We start from the raw sequence: 23,218 nt of genomic DNA on the forward strand, positions 1-23,218 counted from the left end.
CAGTATATCAACTGATATATTAACAGCACTGGCAGCGGCTATATCAGCTGCTCATTCTTCTGTTGTATATACAGAGCTGAAGAACCCATTTAGTAACTCTGCCTTCTCTTGATACCCTGTGACCAACTCCCCATTACCACTATCTAGGGGTCCTACATGTTCAGACATTGGCTTTTTTGCATTTATATACTTGAAGTATTTTTTGGGGATTTGTTTTACTATCCTTGGCCACCTGCCTTTCATTTTGTATTTTTGCAGATTTTATTACGCTCTTTTTAATTTAAAAAGGCTACAGCTGTACCCTCAGATTTGTATTTTTCAAATGCCCTTTTTTTTTGTCATGTATTGCCCTTTTTACAGAAGGTGTAAGCCATGTGGGGTTTAATTTTAGTTGTTTATACTTGTTACCTAAGGAATACATTTTGCACTATAAATACCCAAAGTAGATTTGAAAATCTCCTATTTATCATTTGTACCATTATTTGACATTAGTTCTTCCCAGTCTATATCCTGAATTGCAGCCCTCATCCTGGGGAAATTGGCCTTCTTAAAATTAAGTGTTTTTGCCCTCCCAGCCTGTGTTTGGTTTTTACAGTATATGTAAAATATAACTATATTGTGATCACTGTTACCGAGGTTTTCACGAACATTGACATTCCCAACAAGCTCTGCATTATTAGAAATGACCAGATCCAACAGAGCTTCACCTCTAGTCGGGTCTTCCACAAACTGGCCCATAAAATTTTCCTGCAACTGGTTGAGGAAATGTCTTTCCTTCGCACTTTAAGCCGGACCATGACACCAATTAATATCCCAGTAATTAAAATCTCCTATTATCACTACAGTACCAGCATGTGCAGCCCGCTCCATCTGTTTATATAGCTGACCTTCCCTGTCCTCAGTTATATTGGGAGGTCTATAGGTTACACCAAAAGTGATTACCTTCCTTTGTAATTCCACCCACAAGGTTTCAACCTCCTGACAGTCTTCACCCTCTATTCTCTCTTTCACACTCACCTTCATATCACTTCTCACATACAGACATGCACCACAGCCTTTCCTATTTGTCCTGTCTTTCCGAAACAGTGTAAAACGCTGTAGATTTACAGCCCAGTCATGAGAAAAGTCCAGCCATGTTTCAGCAACACCAACTATATCTATATTTTCCTCCAGTACCAAGGTCTCCAGCTCCCCCATTTGGCTTGCTAGACTTCTGTAATTTGTGAACATACACTTTAACTTGCCTTTAAATGTTTCACTTTCAGTATCAGAAATGTGATTATTTGACATTATTTGGGCATTTTTATTTTCATTGCTGTTTTGTAACAAAAGGATCTCCTTATCCTGTTGTCTAGTCCTCTCCCCACAGTCTTTCTCCCCCCACCAATATGGTCTGACCCCTCTCTAACCTAACTACCCCTTTATTTTCTACATTGATATCCCTCCTCAGCCCTAGTTTAAATACTCCGCCACCCCAGCTAGAATTCTCTCCCCCTGCACAGCGGACCCCCTTCCATTTAGGTGCAAATCATCTGCAGAATACAGTTTGTGCCCCAATGAAAAGTCAGCCCAGTGCTCTAGGAACCCAAAGCCTTCTCCTCTACACTGAGACTTAAGCCATGCATTTAACTCCCTGAGCTCCCGCTGTCTTTCATGTGATGCGCATGGCACAGGCAGTATTCCTGAGAATACAACCTTGGAGGTCCTTCGCTTCAGCTTGTAGCCTATTTCTTTAAAATTATTCTTAGAGGCTCTGTCACCACATTATAAGTAGCCTATATTGTACATGATGTGATCGGCGCTGTAATGTAGATTACAGCATTGTTTTTTATTTAGAAAAACGATCATTTTTGACGGAGTTATGACCTATATTAGCATTATGCTAATGAGTTTCTCAATGGACAACTGGGCGTGTTTTACTATATGGCCAAGTGGGCGTTGTACAGAGGAGTGTATGACGCTGACCAAACAGCGTCATACACTTCTCTCCATTCATTTACACTGCAGATAGCGATATAGCTATATCGCTATGTGCAGCCACATAAACACACTGTAACGTTACTGCAGTGTCATGACAATGAATATACATGAATATCCCAGCCAGGACGGGATGTGTATTCAGGATCCTGACCACTTTTCTGCACGTCTCTGTGATGCACAGCACAGCGAGATCTAGCTGTAAATGACAGCTTACAGCGTAATCTCGCGAGACTACGCCTGCTATGCTGTAACTCTCAGAGAAGTGGTCAGGATTCTGAATACACATCACATCCTGGCTGGAGGTAATGTATATTCATTGTCATGACACTGCAGTAATGTTAGTGTGTTAATGTGGCTGCACATAGCGATATATCTATATCGCTATGTTCTGTATAAATGAATGGAGCGAAGTGTATGACGCGGATTGGTCACTGATTGGTCAGCGTCATACACTTCTCTCCACAACGCCCACTTGGCCAAAGAGTAAAACACGCCCAGTTGTCCATTGAGAAACTCATTAGCATAAAGCTAATATAGGTCATAACTTTGTCAAAAGTGATCGTTTCTCTAAATAAAAAACACTGCTGTAATCTACATTACAGCGCCGATCACATCATGTACAAGATAGGCCACTTATAATGTGGTGACAGAGCCTCTTTAAGGCTCCTCCACCTACCATTTATTCTGTCGTTGGTACCTACATGGACCACAACAGCTGGATCATCACCAGCCCCTCCCAGTAATTTATCCACCCGTTCCACCACATGCCGAACCCTGGCACCAGGGAGACCGCAAACCATTCGGTTGAGGCGGTCTTGATGACAAATTATTCTATCCGTCTTTCTGATTATAGAATCCCCTACAACTACCAATTGTCTTTCCTTACCTGCATTACCATCCCGCCGACTACTAGCTGGGCTGTTCTCCTGGCTGTTGGGGAGATTAGTATCCACTAGGGCTGCCATTTCTGAGACCAACGCCCTCACATCACCCAAGTTGGCAATTTTGCTTGGAATATCAGAAACCGAATTGGCCTTCCTTTTCTTGGACCCCTTTCTACTACCCCTAACTACATTAACCCAGCTACTTGCCTGATCCTGCTGACCCATGTCTTCACCCTCCAGTTCTACCCCCACTAACTGCTTGCTCAGTCAGCAGCATGCTTCGCTCAAGATTGTCTATTGCCCTCAGTGTTGCATTCTGCTCCTCCAGATCTCTAATGCAAGCTTCCAGGTGAACAACATGCTCACATCTTCCACAGAGGTATTCACCCTGGAACTCCGGCTCCAGTCGTGCCTACATATGGCAAACTGTGCACTGAAGAAAACCTCCTAATCTTGCTATCGATTATCCCAGTTACAAAAAAAACATGAACAATTGTTAAAGTAAAAGAAGAGTACTTACATGGGCTTTAACTCCTCTTTTTAACTCCAGTTTTATAACTCCACTTATTTCACAAGCCACTTAATTCAGCCAGCTCAGAAAGCTCAAGCGTTGTGTTTTGCATCTGTGTGCTTTGTGAGTGGAATGTTTTTCATGCACTCGCAAGCACTTCTTGTTTTAAGCATAAATTACATTGGGGGGGGGGGAAGAACTGCACACGGATGTGCATCCGTGTGCTGTCCGTCGTTTTCATGCACCCATTGACTTCAATGGGCGGCTAGGCGCGTGAAAACGCACTGATATGGACATGCAGTGAGTTTCACACAACTAACACTTGCTTCGTGAAAACTCACGCATGTCTGAATTGCCCCATTGAAATTAATGGGGCCCTATGCTGTGCGTTTCAGCGCGCAGCACAAGGACGAGATTCACGATCGTGTGAATGAGCCCAAAGGCCCCATGCACACGAACGTGCTTTTGCGGCCGCAATTCCCCCGAAAATCCACGTGAGAATTGTGGCCCCATTCATTTCTATGGGGCCATGCACACGACCGTGGTTTTCACGGTCCGTGCGTGGCCCAGGCTCATAGCAAATAATGGCCGCGGCCATGTGCACGGCCCGCGATTTGCGGGTGGCATGCAGATGACACTCCGCCCCTGGCCGACCCGAAAATCACGGCCGTGCACATGGCTATGGTCGTGTGCATGAGGCCTTAGAGTGGATAAACACATATCACTCTTATCTAGGTTCTTTTTGGAAGTTCTGCAAGCCGTAATGCCATAAAAGATACAGGTCATAGTAACTTGTGACTTTTTGTCCTCATTTTTAATAGTAGAACACATAGGCACAGTCTACAAAAGTATCGACTCCTGTATAAGTACAGCAATAAAACCATTTAGCATTTCTGATGTTTGCATGTTTTGTAAATGGCTATGACTTTTTTTGTTTATACATGCATTTTTTTTTAACACTGTGTATATTGTTAAAAATTGGGTTTTATTTTTACTTGGCTTGCAATGAGCAGCGAAGTTGTTTCTGAAATCTGGTGCAGAGAATGTGGTGGTACGTCCCCTTATGAGCTACACTTTTTGTTTCAAAAAGTACAGCAGCATTTGCTGTTCTTCTTTAGTGATTCTTCTCTCTATTGTTTCTCGTCTAAAGGTGTTTTTACACGTTAAGATAAATTTTGTTGCCGATCGATGAGAAAGCGTATCATTAACGTCAGAAAGACTTGTATTTGTATGTAATAATAATCGTCTTTTTTCCCGAGCTTCGATCGCTTTCTAGGTTTCTTTTCTCCTCCTGTCATTTGTTAATGACTAGCAGATACCAGTTTATACAAGAAGATATAACGCCGACAAACAATTTCTAGGTCCTCATAGAAGATTTGATGAACGATAAACAAGCAGTTTCCCGCTCATCCTGCAATCGCTGAACATGTTTTTACTGGCCAATGATTGGAAACTTTAATGCGCTATTACGATTTTTTTTTTTACACAATCTACTGCGCTTTCCCCCTTTTTTCTATCCAGTTCTCATTTTCTACTAGCTGTGTATAGTTATGACCAAATCTGTATGACTGAAGCAGTTGGGTTATAACTGTATACTATACTTTACTGCACACAGTCTACAGCTGTCCAGATTTTAGGGCCCCGTTAAAATGGCAATAATACATACTGCAGAAAATCCATCTTTAAACGTCACGTAAATTTATACACCCACGCAAGGTAACATTATGACAATTTTCCTCTGAAATGTACTAGAATTAAACCGTATAAAAAAAAAACATGCCACATATAAATCCATGCGTACTTTGTTGCAGGTTTGTAGTGATATATAGATAAATACATAAGGTAAGGTTTTAAACTGACTTCAATTTTCGGGCAGCCTCCGTTTATTACTGATTTACTAATGACATGTGTAAAATCAAAATGACCAATGCAATAATGCCATTAATACATTTTATGTGGAATATCTGGTTGGATAATAACACAAAATTTGCTGTTTTATACATTTTCTCTGACTCTCATTGTAAGCCTCTTTTTTTGTTTTTATTTTCTTCAGTGGCATTGGTCGAAATTGGCCCTGGGCATCAGGAGGCAGCAGTATCTTGGCAGAGTTTGGGACCCTGCACTTAGAGTTTACACATTTAAGTGAAGTATCTGGAAATCCAGTTTTTGCTGAAAAGGTGAGTTTTTAGATTGTGTTTAGAAAGTGATCGAAATAAATCCGACGTCTATGAAGTGGCTAAATGTTGAATGGTATTTAACCTTGACTAAAGAAAAACGGAGTATGTATATTTAGTCTTTAGTTTTTAAAATATGAAAATGATATAAATATTACTGGGTTGAAGTTACCGACTGCCTGTTACTCCATAACAACCTTCCCGGTCCTGTGCTCCGGCAGTTCAGTGTTGTCATACAGACACTGGGTCTCATAACATCGGTCAGAATCCAGCATTCTTCTTTTCTAGCACAGGTAAAAAAAAAAAATTGAGAGATCTGATTGGTTTAGAGACCCACTGTTGCTATGAGAAGATTGAACTACCAGGGAAAGCAGCATAAAGTGTTGTCATGGGGACACAGGAAGAGGCTTGTCTCATAGACAGCCTGTAACTTAAAACATGATCCAGTTATAAGAGTCACATTTTTAAAACTCACTAAGACTGGATTCACACAATGTTTTGTGGTTTGTAGCGTTTTTGAGGCAATTTTGTGGTCGTGTTTTTTTTCTTTTTTTTTTTTTTAAAACGCAGCTTGCTCTGGGTATGGCATTTTTTCTGGTGTTTTTCCCATAGGCTTCTCTATAAGACTACAAAAACTCCATAAAAAATGCCACTAAATGAAAGACGCCACTAAAAAAAAAAATGTCAAATTTTAATAAAGCTACTGTTTTTTGGTTCAGTTTAATTTGACAGAAAAATGTTTTGTGAAGGTGGCTTAAAGGGACTGTAATATACTGTAGGTTTACTGGAAGTTGGCCTTTAAAGTGTTATTTTCATAACAGATTAAGATTTTGATCCATTTCCCCAGAAGATTGTATTGGTCAATGTTGTAGCTGTGTTACTAAACTCCAGTAGCTTTGAAGATTTATACTATGTTGACAATAGAAAAGCCTAGGGCCTGCTGAGATTTGTAATTTACAAGCACTACGGTAGTACACCTTGCTTAATGAATCGTGTGGAATCCTAGACTGGAAAGCACTCCAGAAAATATTACTATTTACGTTTCACATGGCCTTATTTAGTATCTACTCTATCTATTGAAGCCAACATTTTTCGTAAAATTCACATCATAGAGCTATGATCTTAAATGATCTTAAATCTTCGGAAAACCTTCTAATAAATATTATGACTTTATAGTTTAACTCCTTAATGCCGAAGGACGGATATATCCGTCCTCAGCAGCTGCTAGTTCGCGCAGGAGGACGGATATATCCGTCCTGTGATCGCGCGGGTACTGACAGCATACCCATGCGATCAGCGGCAGGAGCACGGCTGTTATACACAGCCTGGCTCCTGCTGCAACTGCCGGAATCGAAGCGCGCTCCGATTCCGGCAGTTTAACCCATTAAATGCCGCTGTCAATAGTGACAGCGGCATTTAATGTGTTTTACAGAGGGAGGGTGCTCCCTCTATCACCCGATCGGCGCCCCCGCAAACAAATCGCGGGTCGCCGTCAGGTTTCCATGACAGCCGGGGGCCTAACAAAGACCCCCAGGTCTGCCTTCAGCATCTGCCTGTTAGGCGATGCCAGAGGCATGACCTAACAGGTTGCCTGTCAGTTTTACACTGACAGGCAATAATGCTTCGGTATACTAAGTATACCAAAGCATTATATAGTTAAATAAAGTTTGTGAAAAAAATAAATAAAAATTACAGTGAAAATCAAATAAAACTACTTTTTGGCCCAAAAAGTGGTTTTATTTAGTAAAACGGTCAAAACAAATCACACATACACATATATGGTATCCCCGCGATTGTAACAACTTGACCAATAAAATGAACACATTAATTAAACCGCCGGATGAACGGCGTCCAAAGAAAACGCAAAAAACAACGGCAAAATTCTCTCTTTTCTCCCATTCCCCCCATAAAAAATAAAATAAAAGTTAATCTATAAGTCCTATGTACCCCAAAATAGTACTAATGAAAACTACACATTGTCCCGCAAAACAAGCCCACATACGGCCACATCGACGGAAAAATAAAAACGTTACGTCTCTTGGAACGCGGCGATGGAAAAACAAGTAATTTTTTTCTAAAAGGGTTTTTATTGTGCAAACGTAGGAAAAACATATAAAACCTTTACATATTTGGTATCCCCGTAATCGTGCCGACCCATAGAATAAAGTTAACATGTTATTTACGCTGCACAGTAAACGGCGTAAATTTATAACGTGAAAATTAATGCTGGAATAGCTGTTTATTTTCAATACTCTCCTAAAATAAAGTTAATAAAAGTTAATATGTTATAAGCATCTAAAAATGGTACAATTACAAAATACGACTCGTCCCGAAAAAAACAAGCCCTTATACGGCTATGTCGACGGAATAAAAAAAAAGTTACGACTCTTGGAATGCGACCGTGAAAAAACAAAAAATAATCCTTGGTCATTAACGTGCAAAATGGCCCGGTCATTAAGGGGTTAAGACCATTATATTTAGTATTAGACTTTGAGAGATAGTGAGTAAGAAGGAAACCTGTCAGTAGGTTTGGTGCCACTACTGGGGGTTTTCCAAAGCTGCCAACCTTGCCGTTTAGGCAATAGTTAGTAAAATAACTTGCACGTTACTGAACGGCAGCATCGGACACATAGCGCACATGAAGCCGAGGACAGTACACCTCTCCTCCACTGCGGATAAGCAATGTATTGTCTCTGGCTTCATGTGTGCTATGCGTATACACCCAATTCCGCTCCCGGACTGATCTTGGTAACTTGTAGGTTATTTTTCTATCTCTTAAATGTCCATTTTTGATGTGGACATGGTTAGAACGCTGGATTCCAGCTGCAGAACGACATGCTAGTGGTTTAGTGGTTCCGTATCTAGTGACAGGTTTCTAGTGGGATTGTGTTGATTCAGAAAATGAATAATAAAATTAGAGGCACACTGAGGTGCAGTATAGGCCCACCGAATTATATGGGCTCCATATTACAGCTACATAGCTCACAGATCGATAATGCGGCCGTGTGCACGAGGTCTTAGACTGGTGGCAAGAAGAAACTTTATTATTGTACAATTTATTCAGCTCAGCAGATTAAGTAGTATTTTAGGACCAGCGATTAAATTCAACAGGCCTCGCACAGGTTAGCTTCGGGTGAGGGCGGATTCAGACGAACGTGTTTTGCGTCCGTGCCGGCTGCGTGGTTTTCACGCGGCTCGCGCGGACCTAGAGAAGTCTATGGGGCAGTGCAGACAGTCCGTGAGTTTTGCGCAGCGTTAGTCCGTTGCGTAAAACTCGCGACACGTTTTATGTGTCTGCGTTTTTCGCGCATCACGCACCCATTGAAGTCAATGGGTGCGTGAAAATCACGCATTCCCCACGGAAGCACTTCCGTGGGACAAGCGTTATTCGCGCAATAACCGTAAAAGAATGAATGTAAACAGAAAAGCACCACGTGCTTTTCTGTTTACAAACATCCAAACGGAGTGTCATATAGATGGCTTCTGCGTGAAAAGCATGCAGCCGCGCATCCATATGAACAGGGCACACGGAGCTGTCAAGTGCCTTTTGCGCACGCAAAACGCCGCAGTTTTTGCGTGCGCAAAAACGTCACGTTCGTCTGAATCGGCACTAAAGAGCACTTATACCTATATAGTAATACAATTATCTGGGCCCTATCCGTGTGCAGTTTTACATATGTGAAGTGAACAGATACCTTAATGTTTGTGGCGCTTAATCTCTGTTGGCATTTTTTACGCTCCTTCCTAATCTAGTGCCTGAAAGTTCCACAGGGATATAAGTAAGAAAGTAACTGTAAAATAGGACTGTAATGATAACAAAACTGTTTTAAAAAGCTTAACCCCTTAGCGCAAAATCACATAACTGTACATGAGGAGGGTTAAGGAGAAGTATGGAGCGAGCTCATGGGCTGAGCTCACTCCATACACAGCGGGTAACTGTTGTTACAATCGCGACCACTGCATTTAAAGTGTTATAATCAGGGGGCACCCCCTCAAACACGCCATCGCAACCCCCCCACAGCGCGATCGGCCGGTAACAACGGTTGCTACGGCAGCATGGGGGCCTAACGAAGATGTCTTGTCCTTGTCTGCCGAGAGCTGAAGAGCGAGAGCGTATACGTGCATGCGCGCTCTCCTCTCTCCAGCTCTTGCACAGTCCGCAGCAGTGACACGCCCCTTGCCAGTTCGGCAGACAAGTACAAGACTGTATGATCTCTCGCGAGAGATCAGTCTTGTCCTTGTCTGCTGAAGAGTGAGAGTGTGCGCACGCACACGCTCTCCTCTCTCCAGCTTTGCTGTGATACTGTCCGTAGCTGATTGGGCAGTGTCACAGCGATGTTACACGCTCCCTTGCCATTACACGCCCCATTGACAGTACAGGGGATATTTAAATATCGGGACCAAATATAATGGCACCGACATCTAAATAACTAAGGAGGGTAGAAAAAAAATGTAAAGTTCCCCAGTGTTCGTGCAGCCCTGCCCATTACATGCTGCGCTCAGCTGCACATGTGTGGGCAGATGAAAGGTTCTCTTTAAAATAGATTTTTTTTTTATTCCTTGCCAACCCCTTTAATGTTCATGTATATAGCAATTAATCCATATGTAATGATGTTATGTTTAGTATATCTGTTTATGTAATACTTGACATTACTGTTGGTTAATAAATGAAAATACCATTGCTTATTTTAGGTAATGAATATTCGAAAAGTATTAAATCGACTGGATAAACCACAAGGGCTTTATCCCAACTACCTAAATCCCAGCAGCGGCCAATGGGGACAACGTAAGTGTGCTTTATTACCTCTGATCAGAAAATAATATGCCTTTTTAGTATCCGTGTCTGCATAACCAATGTTAACAGAAAATTGCCTCCTGCAATAGGAATTTTTGATTTCATTTCGGTCATACCTTTTTGATACTCTTATTACTTTATCTGGCGCACCTCTTCTTTTTTTAATGTGCCTCTAAAATGAAAACGTCCTCTGATGTAAAGTATATTGTGAAGTTGAAAATAAGACCACTATTTAGCTTTTGTTTTGCAATCACTATAAAATATATAATGGTATCACAGCTCAAAAATAAACTGCAAATGTACAATTAAACTGTGCAAGTTACTATAAAGAAGTTTATCGAAAATCTTTCTCTAGTTTTACACTCATCCACTCTGCTGTATAGTTTCCACTGTAAAGAGCAAAAAGTTCATGACCAGTGGCAAGAATAGATGGAAAGATGTATCAGGGTCTGAAGTCATTTGGGTTTAGGACATATTGTAGCTCTGTGATCACATGTAGGGACATAAGCCTGGGTCTAATTATTTTGGTCTCTGTGGACTTAAGCAAGGTAAGCTCCTTCAGACTTGACCTTCCTCCGTGTTTGAGAGCTTGATTCATAAATTGATGCCATTGTAGACATTCGCAAGAATCCTGTGACAGATCTGGTTCTTTCTTTAACATCACTAGCTCAACAATATGCCTTCCAAGTATTACACTATTTTCACACATTGGCATCAGTAGACTCTCGGTCTTCGTAATGAAAGGACCTTTTTCTTTTGTAATACCAAGCAGTGTCCGCCTTTAGAATTAAACTCCTGTCCATATACCCGATTATATGCTCTGACAGACCTGTCACATCCAAACTTTACATAAAAGGCAATATCATTGAATAGCTGCTATGAAGCGCTACATTTCCCCTCCAGTCAAAATGTATAGCTAGATATTGCTGCTCGCCAGTCTGGCTTTTAAAGTGGACCTAATCACTCCTGGGAAACGTCATAAAGTGATAGGAGACCTAAATATAAAACGTATGTAAAATATATATATATATATATATATATATATATATATATATATATAGTTTAAGGAAAATGTTAAAGTCCCCCCTAATTCAATGATAAAACCTGTGGCTATTTAAGAAAGGCTTGCCGCTTCAGCTGAAATCTCCACATGCAGCAGGTTGTAGTCAAAGGCTCCGTTCTTACGTAGCGGGATTGCAGCAGAGGTAAATCCTGTTACGGGGTGTGTGTGTGTGTGTGTGTGTGTGTGTGTGTGTGTGTGTGTGTGTGTTGAGAAACACAGATTAACTCTTTTATAAGCAACTGTATCCTCTAGCTGGGCTGAATAATACACAAGGATTTGCACCAATGTGAGGCAATAGGCAATTAATTTGCCAGGTTTGTGATTCGCTTTTGGCGAATTTGAGAATAATAGGGGAATCTATTTATCCATTGTATTCTATGAAGCCGCAAAACATGAGAATGGATTTGCTCATCCCGAGTACTGATCAGATTTGAGCACAATTTGCCATTCAGATGCTGTATAGAATTAGCTCCCCCCCCCCCCCTCTCACAGTTAATACTTCCCAGGCAAGAGAAGAATCTCTTGAGATTTGGATCTCGCTTTGCTAAAATAATACTAAAAACTTGTATTTCATATGCCAATATTAGCTTAAAGGGAATATTTTTTTTTTATTTTTTTTGTCTTCCACAAGTTTGGAAGTATTAAAAAATTAAATATTAAGTTGACATGTTTTCCTATGTTGGCCACCAGAGGGAGCACTTCTAAGAATTACAGCAAGGTAAAGCGGACAAAGCAACCTGACTTACAGCTGCTGTAAATGTGGGAGGGCGACTCACCCCCCCCCCCCCCATCTCTATTTTTGGCTACAAGCAAGGAAAGGGTGTCTTCAACTTGCTAAGCAGTGGCCAGCTCAATTTTTGAAGAGATTATACAAATGGCAACTGGCTGAAGCTATAGAACACACCAAAAGACTAAGGGCTTATTCGTGTAAAACTCGTCTGTGTGCTGTGCGTGGAAATCACTCACAGCACACGGACCCATTGATTTCAATGGGGCTGTTCACACATTCGTGAGTTTTCACGCAGCGAGAGTCCCTTGCGTGAAACGCACTGCATGTCCTATATTGGTTCGTTTTCATGCGCCCATTGAAGTCAATGGGTGCATGAAAACCACTCACAGCACAGGGATGCACATCCGTGTGCTGTGCCTAATTTGCGCATCAATTCCATTGGAAAAAAAAGTGCTTTGCAAGTGCGTGAAATACGCATGCCACTCGCAGAGCACACTGATGCAATGACGCAACGCACGCGGACATATTTACATGCGTAAATCTGTCACGCTCATGTGAATGCAGCCTTAGAATGAGGAGTCAAGAGGGAGACCCTGTGGTGAATGACTTTTCAGTTGACAGGTTCACATGCCGTGTATTTGACGAGTTTTTTGGCGCATTTTATGAGCTGAAAAGTGCGTCAGAAAATGCTTGCTTAAGCTTTTCTTTTACATAAATGGGAAAGCGCACCGTTAGTACGCTCAAAGCGCTTTTTTATGCAATCTGTTTTTAAAAACTCGTTGCGTAAATAACAAAAGGTGTCGCGTCAATTCTTTGGCCCGTAAAATGCAGCAAATGTTTTTATAGTCAATTGGAGTCCTAATTATGCACCAAAAAACGTGCAAAAAGTGCACACAAAATGTGTCCATAAACACGCGAAAAAAAGCATCAAAAACGCTTGATTAAGCTTCCCATTTACATCAATGGGAAAGCGAGCCGTTAGTACATACTACGCTCTTTTTTTTTTTTTTTTTTTTTTTTTTTTTACGGAAACGTTTTTTTAAAAGAAGTGTCCGATTAATACTTTGGTGTGTAAAATGCACCAAATGTTCCCAGAGCCAGTGGGAGTCCTAAGTACGCGCCAAAATACATGCAAAAAATGCGTCAAAATCCCTGTGTTTTAAAAACCGCTTTACACTTTCACACATCATTTTTTTCTTAGCGCCGTGTGAACATGCCCTAAGGGAATTTTTTTTCATTAGCCCATACTTGACATTGCGGTGCAGGAAGAAGACAGAAGTCTGCTGTAGTTTGGTAGAAGTATTTTTATTTTTCATATTACTAAGGCCTCATGCACACATCCGTAGATCGTCGTACATCCGCAAATCAGTGTTCTATCCGTTAAAAAAAACTGATCGCACACTGAAGCATTTCACTGAAGTGTGCTTGAGGCCTTACTTTATTTTTTTTTGTTTTGGAGGTTCCTCTGGACCTATTGGACTACGTCGTAGATTCGGTGGACTACTCCGATGATCTACGGTTTTTGTTTAAATAAAATGGTTAGCGATGATTGTGTGGGGGAGTTTTTATTTCAATAAAAATATTTTCTTTTGTCTGTTTTTTTAATACTTTATTAGCGCTTTGACCATGGCAGTTGTCTGTTTGGTGACGTCTATTACTAAGGCGGGGCTTAGTGTTAGCCAGTAAAAAGACTAGCACTAACCCCCCATTATTACATCGGTACACACTGCCACCAGGGGTGCCTGGAAGAGCTGGGTACCATCCAGTACCGGACCATCTGTAGTGATGGACAGGTACTGGGGCGGCCACAGGCTGGTATTATAAGGCCGGTAAGGGACAAAAACTGTGACACTTCCCACCCTGGTAATGCTAGCCTGCTGCTGCTATGTTGTATTTGGCTGGTTACGAAAATGGGGAGAACCCCACGTAATTTTTGTTTATTCATTTTTTATTTTAAAAAGACGTGTTTTCCCCCCATTTTTTTTAATAATCCGCCAGATACAATATAGCAGCAGCCTAGCATTGTGAGGGTGGCAAGAGCCACGGTTTTTGGCCTTTCCCAGCTTAATACCAGCCTGCAGCTGCACCAGTGCCTGACCATTACTACAGATGGTCGGGTACTGGATCGTAGCCGGCTCTTCCCGGCACCCCTAGTGGCGGTGGGTACTGGGGTAATAATGGGGGTTAGTGCTTGCCTGTCTACTGGCTAACACTAAGCCTCGTCTTTGTTTGACGACGTCCATTACTGACAATTGCCATTACTAAGGCGCTAATAAAGTATTAAAAAAACAGACCTAAGCAAATATTGAAATAAAAACTCCCCCACACAACCCTCGTTAACCATTTTATATAAACAAAAACCGTAGATCATCGGAGTAGTCCACCGAATCTATGACGTAGTCTAAGGCTGGGTTCACACTGAGTTTTTTGCAGGAGGAAAATCTGCCTCAAAATTCAGTTTGGAATTTTGAGGCAGATTTTCCTCTGCCTGCACGCCGTTTTTCGTTATCCGCTTTTTGCCAGCGGCCATTGAGCGTCGCAGGCATAAAGCACTGCGCAATATGCTTTCTCTGCCTCCCATTGATGTCAATGGGTGGTCAGAGGCGTAAACGCCCGAAGATAGGGCATGTCCCTTCTTTTTCCCGCGAGCCGGTTTTTCCACCCGCGGGGAAAAAACGCCTCCGCCTCCCATTGAAATCAATGGGAGGCAGTTTTGGACGTTTTTTTGGCGTGTTTTGCGACACTGTTTCCGCATCAAAAAACATCGAAAAACTGTGTAACCAGCCTAATAGGTCCAGCGCAACCTGCAAAACAAAAAAAGTAAAGTTGGCAATATGAAAAATATAAATACTTATACTCACCTACAGCAGTCTTCTGTCTTCTCCCCTGCACCACAATAAATACTAGAGGTCAATGAACACACACAACCCACCCACACGCACCCGCCAACCCTACAAGCACCCTACACGCACCACAAAACCCCCTCCACACACAAACACCCCGCAAACCAGCACGCACCCTGCACGCACCCCCCCCTCCCCGTACACAACACCCACGCAAACACCCACACGCCTCCCCACCCACAGACACACGCACACACACACCTTACCTGCTATGCTGCCGGGCTTCAACAAGATGGCGCCGGCTTTCCTCCTACAAACCAGCTTCTATGCTGGTCGTTGTGGCGGAACGGGTGACGGTTACAGGCATTGTACCCAAATAAAGGTTAAGCCTGCCGCAAACCGTCGCACTCCCGCCATCCGGGTGCCATAGCTTAGATGGCGCCCGGTGCTAGATGGGGATATGTCCCCTCAAACTGCATTACGTTATGTTTGATAACCAGTTGATTTATATATATTGTATTCAGTGCTGCTTCACTGTCCTCCCCTCTAGGGTTAATCTTACACTGTAGGAGAATGAGTCACAGGCTGCAAGCGGGAACTTGTATCAATGTAAATAAGAAAAAGGAGGGGGCAAGAGCAGAATGCACATGGCCTGATGCCTGAGGGAGGGGTGAGTGAGGGAGACAGTAGTGCTGGATTAGTTCTCAGTTAGTTCCCGTCCAGGAGAGGATGAGATAGCAGTGTGAGCTGCAGGCAGGGGCTATCTACCTCAGAGATGGTACCTGACCTAGGGACAGTAATAGAGGACAAGTGCTGGAGTCCCATCTAACTAAGGAGGATCTGGAGACACCCCAAAGGATGAAAGGTACAGTGGAGAGACCCCATAGTGAGGTAGCCTGTCCCATCCAGCCCAGAGGGGAGAAACAGCAGTGCATTGTTTCTGTGTGTATCTGTCTCTGTTAATAAACGCGCCGCTGTGGCTTGTCCCCTGTTAATCTGTGTCGCCTGAATCTATCGCCCACATTCTCTTGGCGTAAACCGACCCCCACTGACCCGGTTTCGCCACAGTCGTTGTGTCTTTTAAGACAGCGGGAAATCTGCTGTTCTGCCCATACATGCTTGAGTACTATTATTTTGTGTGGGGGGGGGATTTATTAAAAGTCGCAAATGCATCAAAAGTCGCAATTTGTGCAAAAAATGTTAACTTTTTACATGTTTACCTGCTGAATTCACTTTTAAGAAAGTGAGCGCGCTTAGAGTTCGGGGACAGGTCCACCGGCAGCCTGACAAGTTTACAATAATTTACGTCCGACTCTAGCATAAATTATAGAAAAACTATACGAGCTACGAGCTCTCTTTCTGGCGTACAGCCAGCCAGAGATGTGCCTAATTTATTAAGAGACGTGCATCTCTAATAAGTTAGGAGCATTTTACTCCAGCATATGTTCTATTAAGACTGGCGTATGAAACGCCAGTCTTAATAAATTAACACCTTTGTGTTTTTTGTGTTTTTTCAGAACCAATAGGTCCGCTTTAATGCATGTTCATGTTTATGGGTTTTCTTTTATAATGCTGTGTGAGCTTATATAGAATATTTTACTGATTGCAATAAAATATACAGAATATACAGATTTTTGTCTGTCCAATTTCTACTAATTATGCCGTGTGAAAATACCCTATGTTTGAGGCAAAAAAACACGAGGCTGACTTTATGGGAAAACAGCTGTGTGCAAGCATATTTTGAGGCGTTCTTCATAGTGTCAATGGAAAATCCGCTCCAAAAACGCCTCAAGATGGGACATGCTGCTACTTTTTATGAGGCCTTTGTTTAATTCAGCCGCGTAAAAATACACCTCGTGTGAACAGCACAGTGTATTTCCCATTGACATCAATGGGAAACTGTTTGCAGGTATATTTCAAGTGTATTTTGGAGTGTAATACGAGACTTTTACACTGCAAAACAAGCCATGTGAACATAATGTTTGTTTGAATTTTGTTTTTCTTTCCCTTTTTTTTTTTCTTTACACATGTTACTGAATTGCCGTGATAGATATCCAGATCCGGTTGCTAACGCAAAGTAGCAAAATCGGCGCGCTGTATTAGGCCTCATGCACATGCAAAAAACGGAAAGTAGGACATCCTCCATAATTCACGGCACGGTTCGACGGCACGGACATCCTTCCGTAGTGATACGGGAAGGTGTCCGCAGCCAATAGAACCAGGCGGGTCCGTAATTGTGGACTGTATTGCGGTCCGCAATTACAGAGATTTTTTACGGTCGTGTGGATGGGGCCTAAAGGTGTATTGAATAGAGGTACTGTTTTAGATTTTCCAAAAGTTTTAAACATTTCCCGGCTTGGCCAGTGGTATTTTGTAGGCAAAGAACATTTAATTCCCAGCCTGTAAATACTGCTTGCCTTGAATGATGTTCTCACGCAGTAACAAGACCTTGTGAAGCCACTCTGGCTGTATGCGCTAAACTAGATAATGAGTCACGCAGAGCACAAGAATACAGGGGGATAAAGTACAGAGCTTTAACAAAGTAAACTTTTGTGTCTTTATTCACTCTTTGTCGCTCTTAAATATATATCCCTATTCATAATAGTAATTGCTGCGGCAGAAATGTTTCTGCCTTGTGACCAGTTACTAAGGGACCAATAAAGATTCTTTGTTCCTTTTAACAAGATGCAAGGCTTCACAAAGTACCCTAATCTAGAATACGTATTTTACGTCGGTATATATCTTACATGGGGACATTAACACCTGAGGTCCCACTGTATCTCTGGTGCCTGCATACTGACCAATGTCTTAAATTTACTCGGTGATTGTGTCGACAATTGTACATTGTAAACTGTTAGAGGTCACGGCAATAAACGTTCTCCAACCTTCACTACGAATTGTGACATAGGTTCTTAACTATTCTTGTGGTTTGAATACTTGATTCGACCTCCTGTCAGGTAAGCACAATCTTCCCACATATGTCTATACGTGACTGCTAATATTCGCCGCAGTGTAGGTGGTTTAAAAAAACATTTAACATATATCCTGCCGAGAGCATTATAAGTAAAAGAAAGCTCTGTATTCATGAGACTCTCATCCAGCTAATCCCAAATGGTGGGTGGATGTATATTAAGAACCACACAATAGGAAACAGTCATTTCAAAGTCTGCTTTGCAGAAGTTAAGCTTATATTTGTGTAACTTAAATGATGGAACGCTGTGCCATAGTTTTTGTTTAGTAACGCAACTCCAGTATCCCACCTAGAAATCGGCATGAGTAGACTAGCGTCTCCAGATCTTCGGCACTTGAAGAGGGTCGCAATGGCGTACAACTTTGAACATTTAACCCTCCCTTCAAATAAAAACCCCTCTGATGGTCTGCTTATCGGATCTGACTTGTGAAATCCCCTGCTGTGGACAGCTCACAAGAGGGGGAGTACCGTGTGAGGGATCTCCTTCTAGGACATTGATCTATGCTGTAAGGAAGTCCAAATGTGTCAACTCTTAAGAATATACCCTTTAAAGGCTTATGAATTGTGGACTATGGGAAGATAAAATAGTAGGAGGGAGATTAAGTTGAGATAGATGTTTAAACCGTCTAATTGCCTTATTAGCAGTGATGATAGGTTAGTAATCTAGAGTGAAGGGAAAGTCTGTTCTCTCTGTCAGCCTATACCGCACTTCTCCTCTAGTAGTGGCATCAATAGCCTGTTGGTTTCATGAATAAATGTGGCATAGGGTACACTGAATTTTAATCATATTCTTGAACGTGAATTTTTAGAAACTATAGACACTAATTTGGTGTAAAATGCACAAAGGTGCAAATACATTTAGAAATGTGGGCCACTTACTAAGATCAATACATGTTACCACTAGTATCAAAAATGTATCACTGGCTCTTAGTGGAAACAATAGTTTCTAAAAAAAATAAAAAATAATTCTGTGAGCCCAAAAAAGGGAGGGGAGGGGTGTTCAATGTATTCTAATTCGGGTCAGGGATCGGAGGATATACATCCTTGTGACCTTATATTGATTTGTTTTTTCGGTTATTCATCTTATTGAAATAAATTATTTACAAAAAAAAAAGTTTTAGAAACTATTGTTTCCACTAAGAGCCAGTGATACATTTCTGATACTAGTGGTAACATGTATTGATCTTAGTAAGTGGCCCACATTTCTAAATGTATTTGCACCTTTGTGCATTTTACTTCAAAATAGTGTCTGTAATCTGCTGTGCAACATGTTCATTAATCATTTGCGCCATGCACGTTCGTTTCTAAAACTGGAGTAACAAGTGGGCCGACATGGCTTACTGCCTGCCCAGGATTTAGAAAAATGACAAAAAAAGCTGCAAGTAAAGAAAAAGTTGCACCTCTTCTCCCCACAGACCCTGTTATAGAAAAAGTGGATTACTTTTAGCCAGTGTGAAAGTATTAACGGCGGTGATGTATGTTGGGACAGCTTTATCAATTAGGGCAAATGCTGTCATGAATTTGTCATAACATATTTTGATTTTGCTGAGTTTTAACTTAGAAATTGGCTAACATTGAAGCCACTATTTGATAAACGTGGGCTGGTGAGTTTTTTATTTTAGGCTTATTTGCTTATCTTAAATATGTCCTGGTTTACTTGAGGTCCTTTTACACCGGCCCATTTTGGCCGTAACGAGCACTGGTCAACAAGACATCGTTGATCGGCGCTCGTTTGCTCCGGTCACAAGGACCTAGTATGGGGACGAGTGCTCGTTACTCCGATCGCTCGTCCCCATACGTTAGTCATGTCGGCAGCGCGTCTCATGGTTTACACAGGGAGATGTGCTCCCGACGACAATTATTTTAGGCTGCCAAAACTATTCGATCAGCTGATGAATGAGTGTTTGCTCATGCATCGGCTGATCATTGCCCGGTTTATACGAGGCAATGATCTGGAGCAAGCGTTCTGTGTAAAAGGTCCCTTAGTTGCTATGCGATTTATATTTAGTTTGCATCTGTTATTTCAATTAAATCTTTGCTTATGATCAGTCACACCAATATGAGTTTGTTTTAACATGTAAATGCCCATATTTGTAAGGGGCTGTGATGCAGGAATGTGCCACAATGCCAAGAACTGCATGGCAAAACAGCGTGTTCTTTTACTGCGAATTGCCGTGGTTAGTGATTTATTTTTAATTTTTTTTGCTGCACATCTTGAACCGGTGGAGCACTTTGAAGCTATGTAAATTTGTGAAGTGTGCTGTTTGCTTGACCTTTATAACTACAGTTTAAAGTCCCTCCAAATCGTGTTAGAGTTATCGCCTTAATTTCAATATTTTTTTGCAACTTGTAGTAATAGTTGTTTTTTAATCTGAATTGGGAAACATAAAATTCTATATGTCCTGGGCGGGGGAAACTCCTCTGACTTCAATATTCTCTAATAGGGCAAATGGACAATGGTTGTCCTCTTTATGTTGACAAGTACTCAAAATGTGGTGACCATGTAATTTTTTTAATTCTTTTAAAAATGGCTATGACTCGGCCTCTTTCTTACATCTTTTATTTCCTTGGTTTGTTTTTTAGACCATGTATCTGCAGGAGGCCTTGGAGATAGTTTCTATGAGTATTTGCTGAAAGCATGGCTAATGACAGACAAAACCGATGAAGACGCAAAGAAGTTATATTACGATGCTGTTCAGGTAAATTAAATTTCAAATCCTTTCAAGGAAAACCCAGTATTTTAGTTGTTTGGTGTTCCTAATTGATTGTGGAACAACATGGAATAGCAGTGGATTTAAAGTGTTTTCCAATGTTACTCTCTCGCCGATCTGACATTGAGCTTACAGACCCGCAACTGCACACAGGCATCGTATGGTTGCTTCAGCAATTGTGCAGCCCAAACGTGTATCGTGCACTGGTCCTGTTCTAATGGGACCAATGAATAACACTTGCTGGGCATTGTATGGTTGCCTCAGCAATGGTGCCGCCAAGTATGCAGTTGCGGCTCTGTACGCCCAATATCAGATCGGGCGAGAGAGTAATATTGCAGGGACACTTTAAGTAGGTTTTTTTTACTAACATGATTTCTCAGCAAAGGGATCTACATCCATTACAGTTATTAAGGTTATGGATAAGGTAATGGATAACTATACCTTCCTGCTACTATCACACCTAAAATCATTGCTGTAATGGTGACATGGAAGTCACATTTGTAAAATGAAGATCAGCTGTATGCAGTGATGGTGATATTAGTTTTAATACGTGTGTATCTGGATAGTCCAATCTTTGATTCCTGACAATAATTACACAATTAGGCTGGTTTCACACAGTTTTTTGACGAGGAAACAGCGCCGCAAAGCTCATCAAAAACGGCCCGAAAATGCCTCCCATTGATTTCAATGGGTGTCGGAGGCGTCTTTTTCCCGCGAGTGGTAAAACAGTCTTGCGGGAGAAAGAAGGGACATGCCCTATCTTCGGGCGATTACGTCTCTGACCTCCCATTAACATCAATGGGAGGCAGGGAAAGCGTATTTTGCGGCGTTTTATGCACGCGGCGCTCAATGGCCACGGGCGAAAAACGCAGCGAAAATCGGCGTTCAGGCAGAGGAAAAGCTGCCTCAAACTTCTAAATGGAATTTTGAGGCTGATTTTCCGCCTGCAAAAAACTGTGTGAACCCAGCTTTAGGGTATGTTCCCACAGGCAGGATAATGCTGCAGATTTTCAGGCAATGGAAAATCTGCAGTAGGATCTCATAAAACTGCAGGTAAATCAGTCCCAGAAATCCGCAGCACATTGCATTTTTGCTGCACATATTGCTGCGGAAACATGCAAATAAGTAAAGTGTAAGTGCAAAGGAGGAATCTTGTTACGCAGGAAAGTCCGGCAAATTTATTGAGATAGGTTTACATGTCAGACTTATAGGTAAAGGTATATAAATAAAACAAGATCACTAGTAACAGATATAGTGCAAAAAGGCATGAAGAGGCTAAAATCCCGCAAATTTCCGCCTCACCATCGGCTTTGTCTAGGATGAGTCCACAAGATCTCTCCTGTGCGTGATTTCAGACATGTCCTGGAATTCCCATAGATTTCTCTGCTTCTTTACCTACAGTGTTGTTGCAGGGAATAGGTCTACTGTACTTGCCACACGTCATCCAGTGGGACCCCTATCCAGCCATCCGCTTTCCTTCTAAATGGGGTTAACTTAAAGAGGCTCTGTCACCAGATTCTCAAACCCCTATCTCCTATTGCAGCAGATCGGCGCTGCAATGTAGATAACAGTAACGTCTTTTTTTTTTTTTAAACTATTATTTTTGGCCAAGTTATGAGCAATTTTATATTTATGCAAATGAGCCTTTCTAATGGACAACTGGGCGTGTTTTCTCATTTCCAACTGGGCGTGTTTTCTCTTATTTCCAACTGGGCGTGTATTGTGTTTGTAACATCTGGGTGTGTTTACTTGTTTTACTAGCTGGGCGTTGTGAATAGAAGTGTATGATAAATCCTATACACAGGGCATACGTACTGCATCATCTAGCAAAATACATCCTCCCTTGTAACGCGACTGTACTCCCAAAATATATTAGACCAAACAAGAAAAGGACCATGGAGTCTATAAGTCAAAAAATATATATAATGTTTTTATTACACAACAGTATTATACTGGTTACACATGTGTTTCTAAAAATGAATCACAAATAAAAGCATGGCCGCCAAACAAGAGTCAAATGTTCAACAAATGAAATCATGTGAATATAAGCTTGTTAGAGTATACCTCAAAACAAATGCATATAGCATAGTGTGAATGTAGTAGGGCACACTAGTTACAAGTAATGTGTTCTGATGCTTGAGGATACGTAGGAAGGATGTTAATAACATACTGAAAATTAAGTAACCAACGGACCAATAACGAGTATTATATCCAAAGATATATTCATACATATGTAAGTGCTAAATGCAATTTGTATGTAGATCTTCCAAGCAACAAGAACAACAAGCAATGGATAACAAAGTACTAACCCATGTGGCTGAGACTTAGAGAATGGCGACCGGCCCCAACGTGTTTCGGCTTCCGCCTTCGTCTGGGGGTGGCACCTACAAGTATATCCTTCCTATTTATCTTACATAGAAGCCAATCTGAGACCGATTGGCCAGATGAAAGTAATGCACCAAATATTTACCTCAATCAACTGTTGGCGTCATGTCCGCGTTTGTCGATAGGCAAGCATCATGTGATGCGTGATGAGTACGCCGCGTGATGATATCA

At 41.6% G+C, this 23,218-nt stretch overlaps 1 protein-coding gene across 2 annotated transcripts in view; it reads left to right on the forward strand.

Moving 5' to 3' along the window:
* The window catches only part of MAN1A1 (mannosidase alpha class 1A member 1), a 206,297-nt gene that overhangs the window by 160,920 nt on the left and 22,159 nt on the right, over positions 1–23,218 (forward strand). For both annotated transcript variants that reach the window (XM_075862405.1, XM_075862404.1), the window contains exons 6-8: positions 5,429–5,552; positions 10,242–10,335; positions 20,535–20,650. In XM_075862405.1, the coding sequence (XP_075718520.1) occupies positions 5,429–5,552; positions 10,242–10,335; positions 20,535–20,650 (334 nt within the window). The remainder of the gene's footprint in view (positions 1–5,428; positions 5,553–10,241; positions 10,336–20,534; positions 20,651–23,218) is intronic.

Source organism: Rhinoderma darwinii, chromosome 4, assembly GCF_050947455.1.
Source record: "Rhinoderma darwinii isolate aRhiDar2 chromosome 4, aRhiDar2.hap1, whole genome shotgun sequence".
In the NCBI taxonomy this organism is placed as follows: Eukaryota; Metazoa; Chordata; class Amphibia; order Anura; family Rhinodermatidae; genus Rhinoderma; species Rhinoderma darwinii.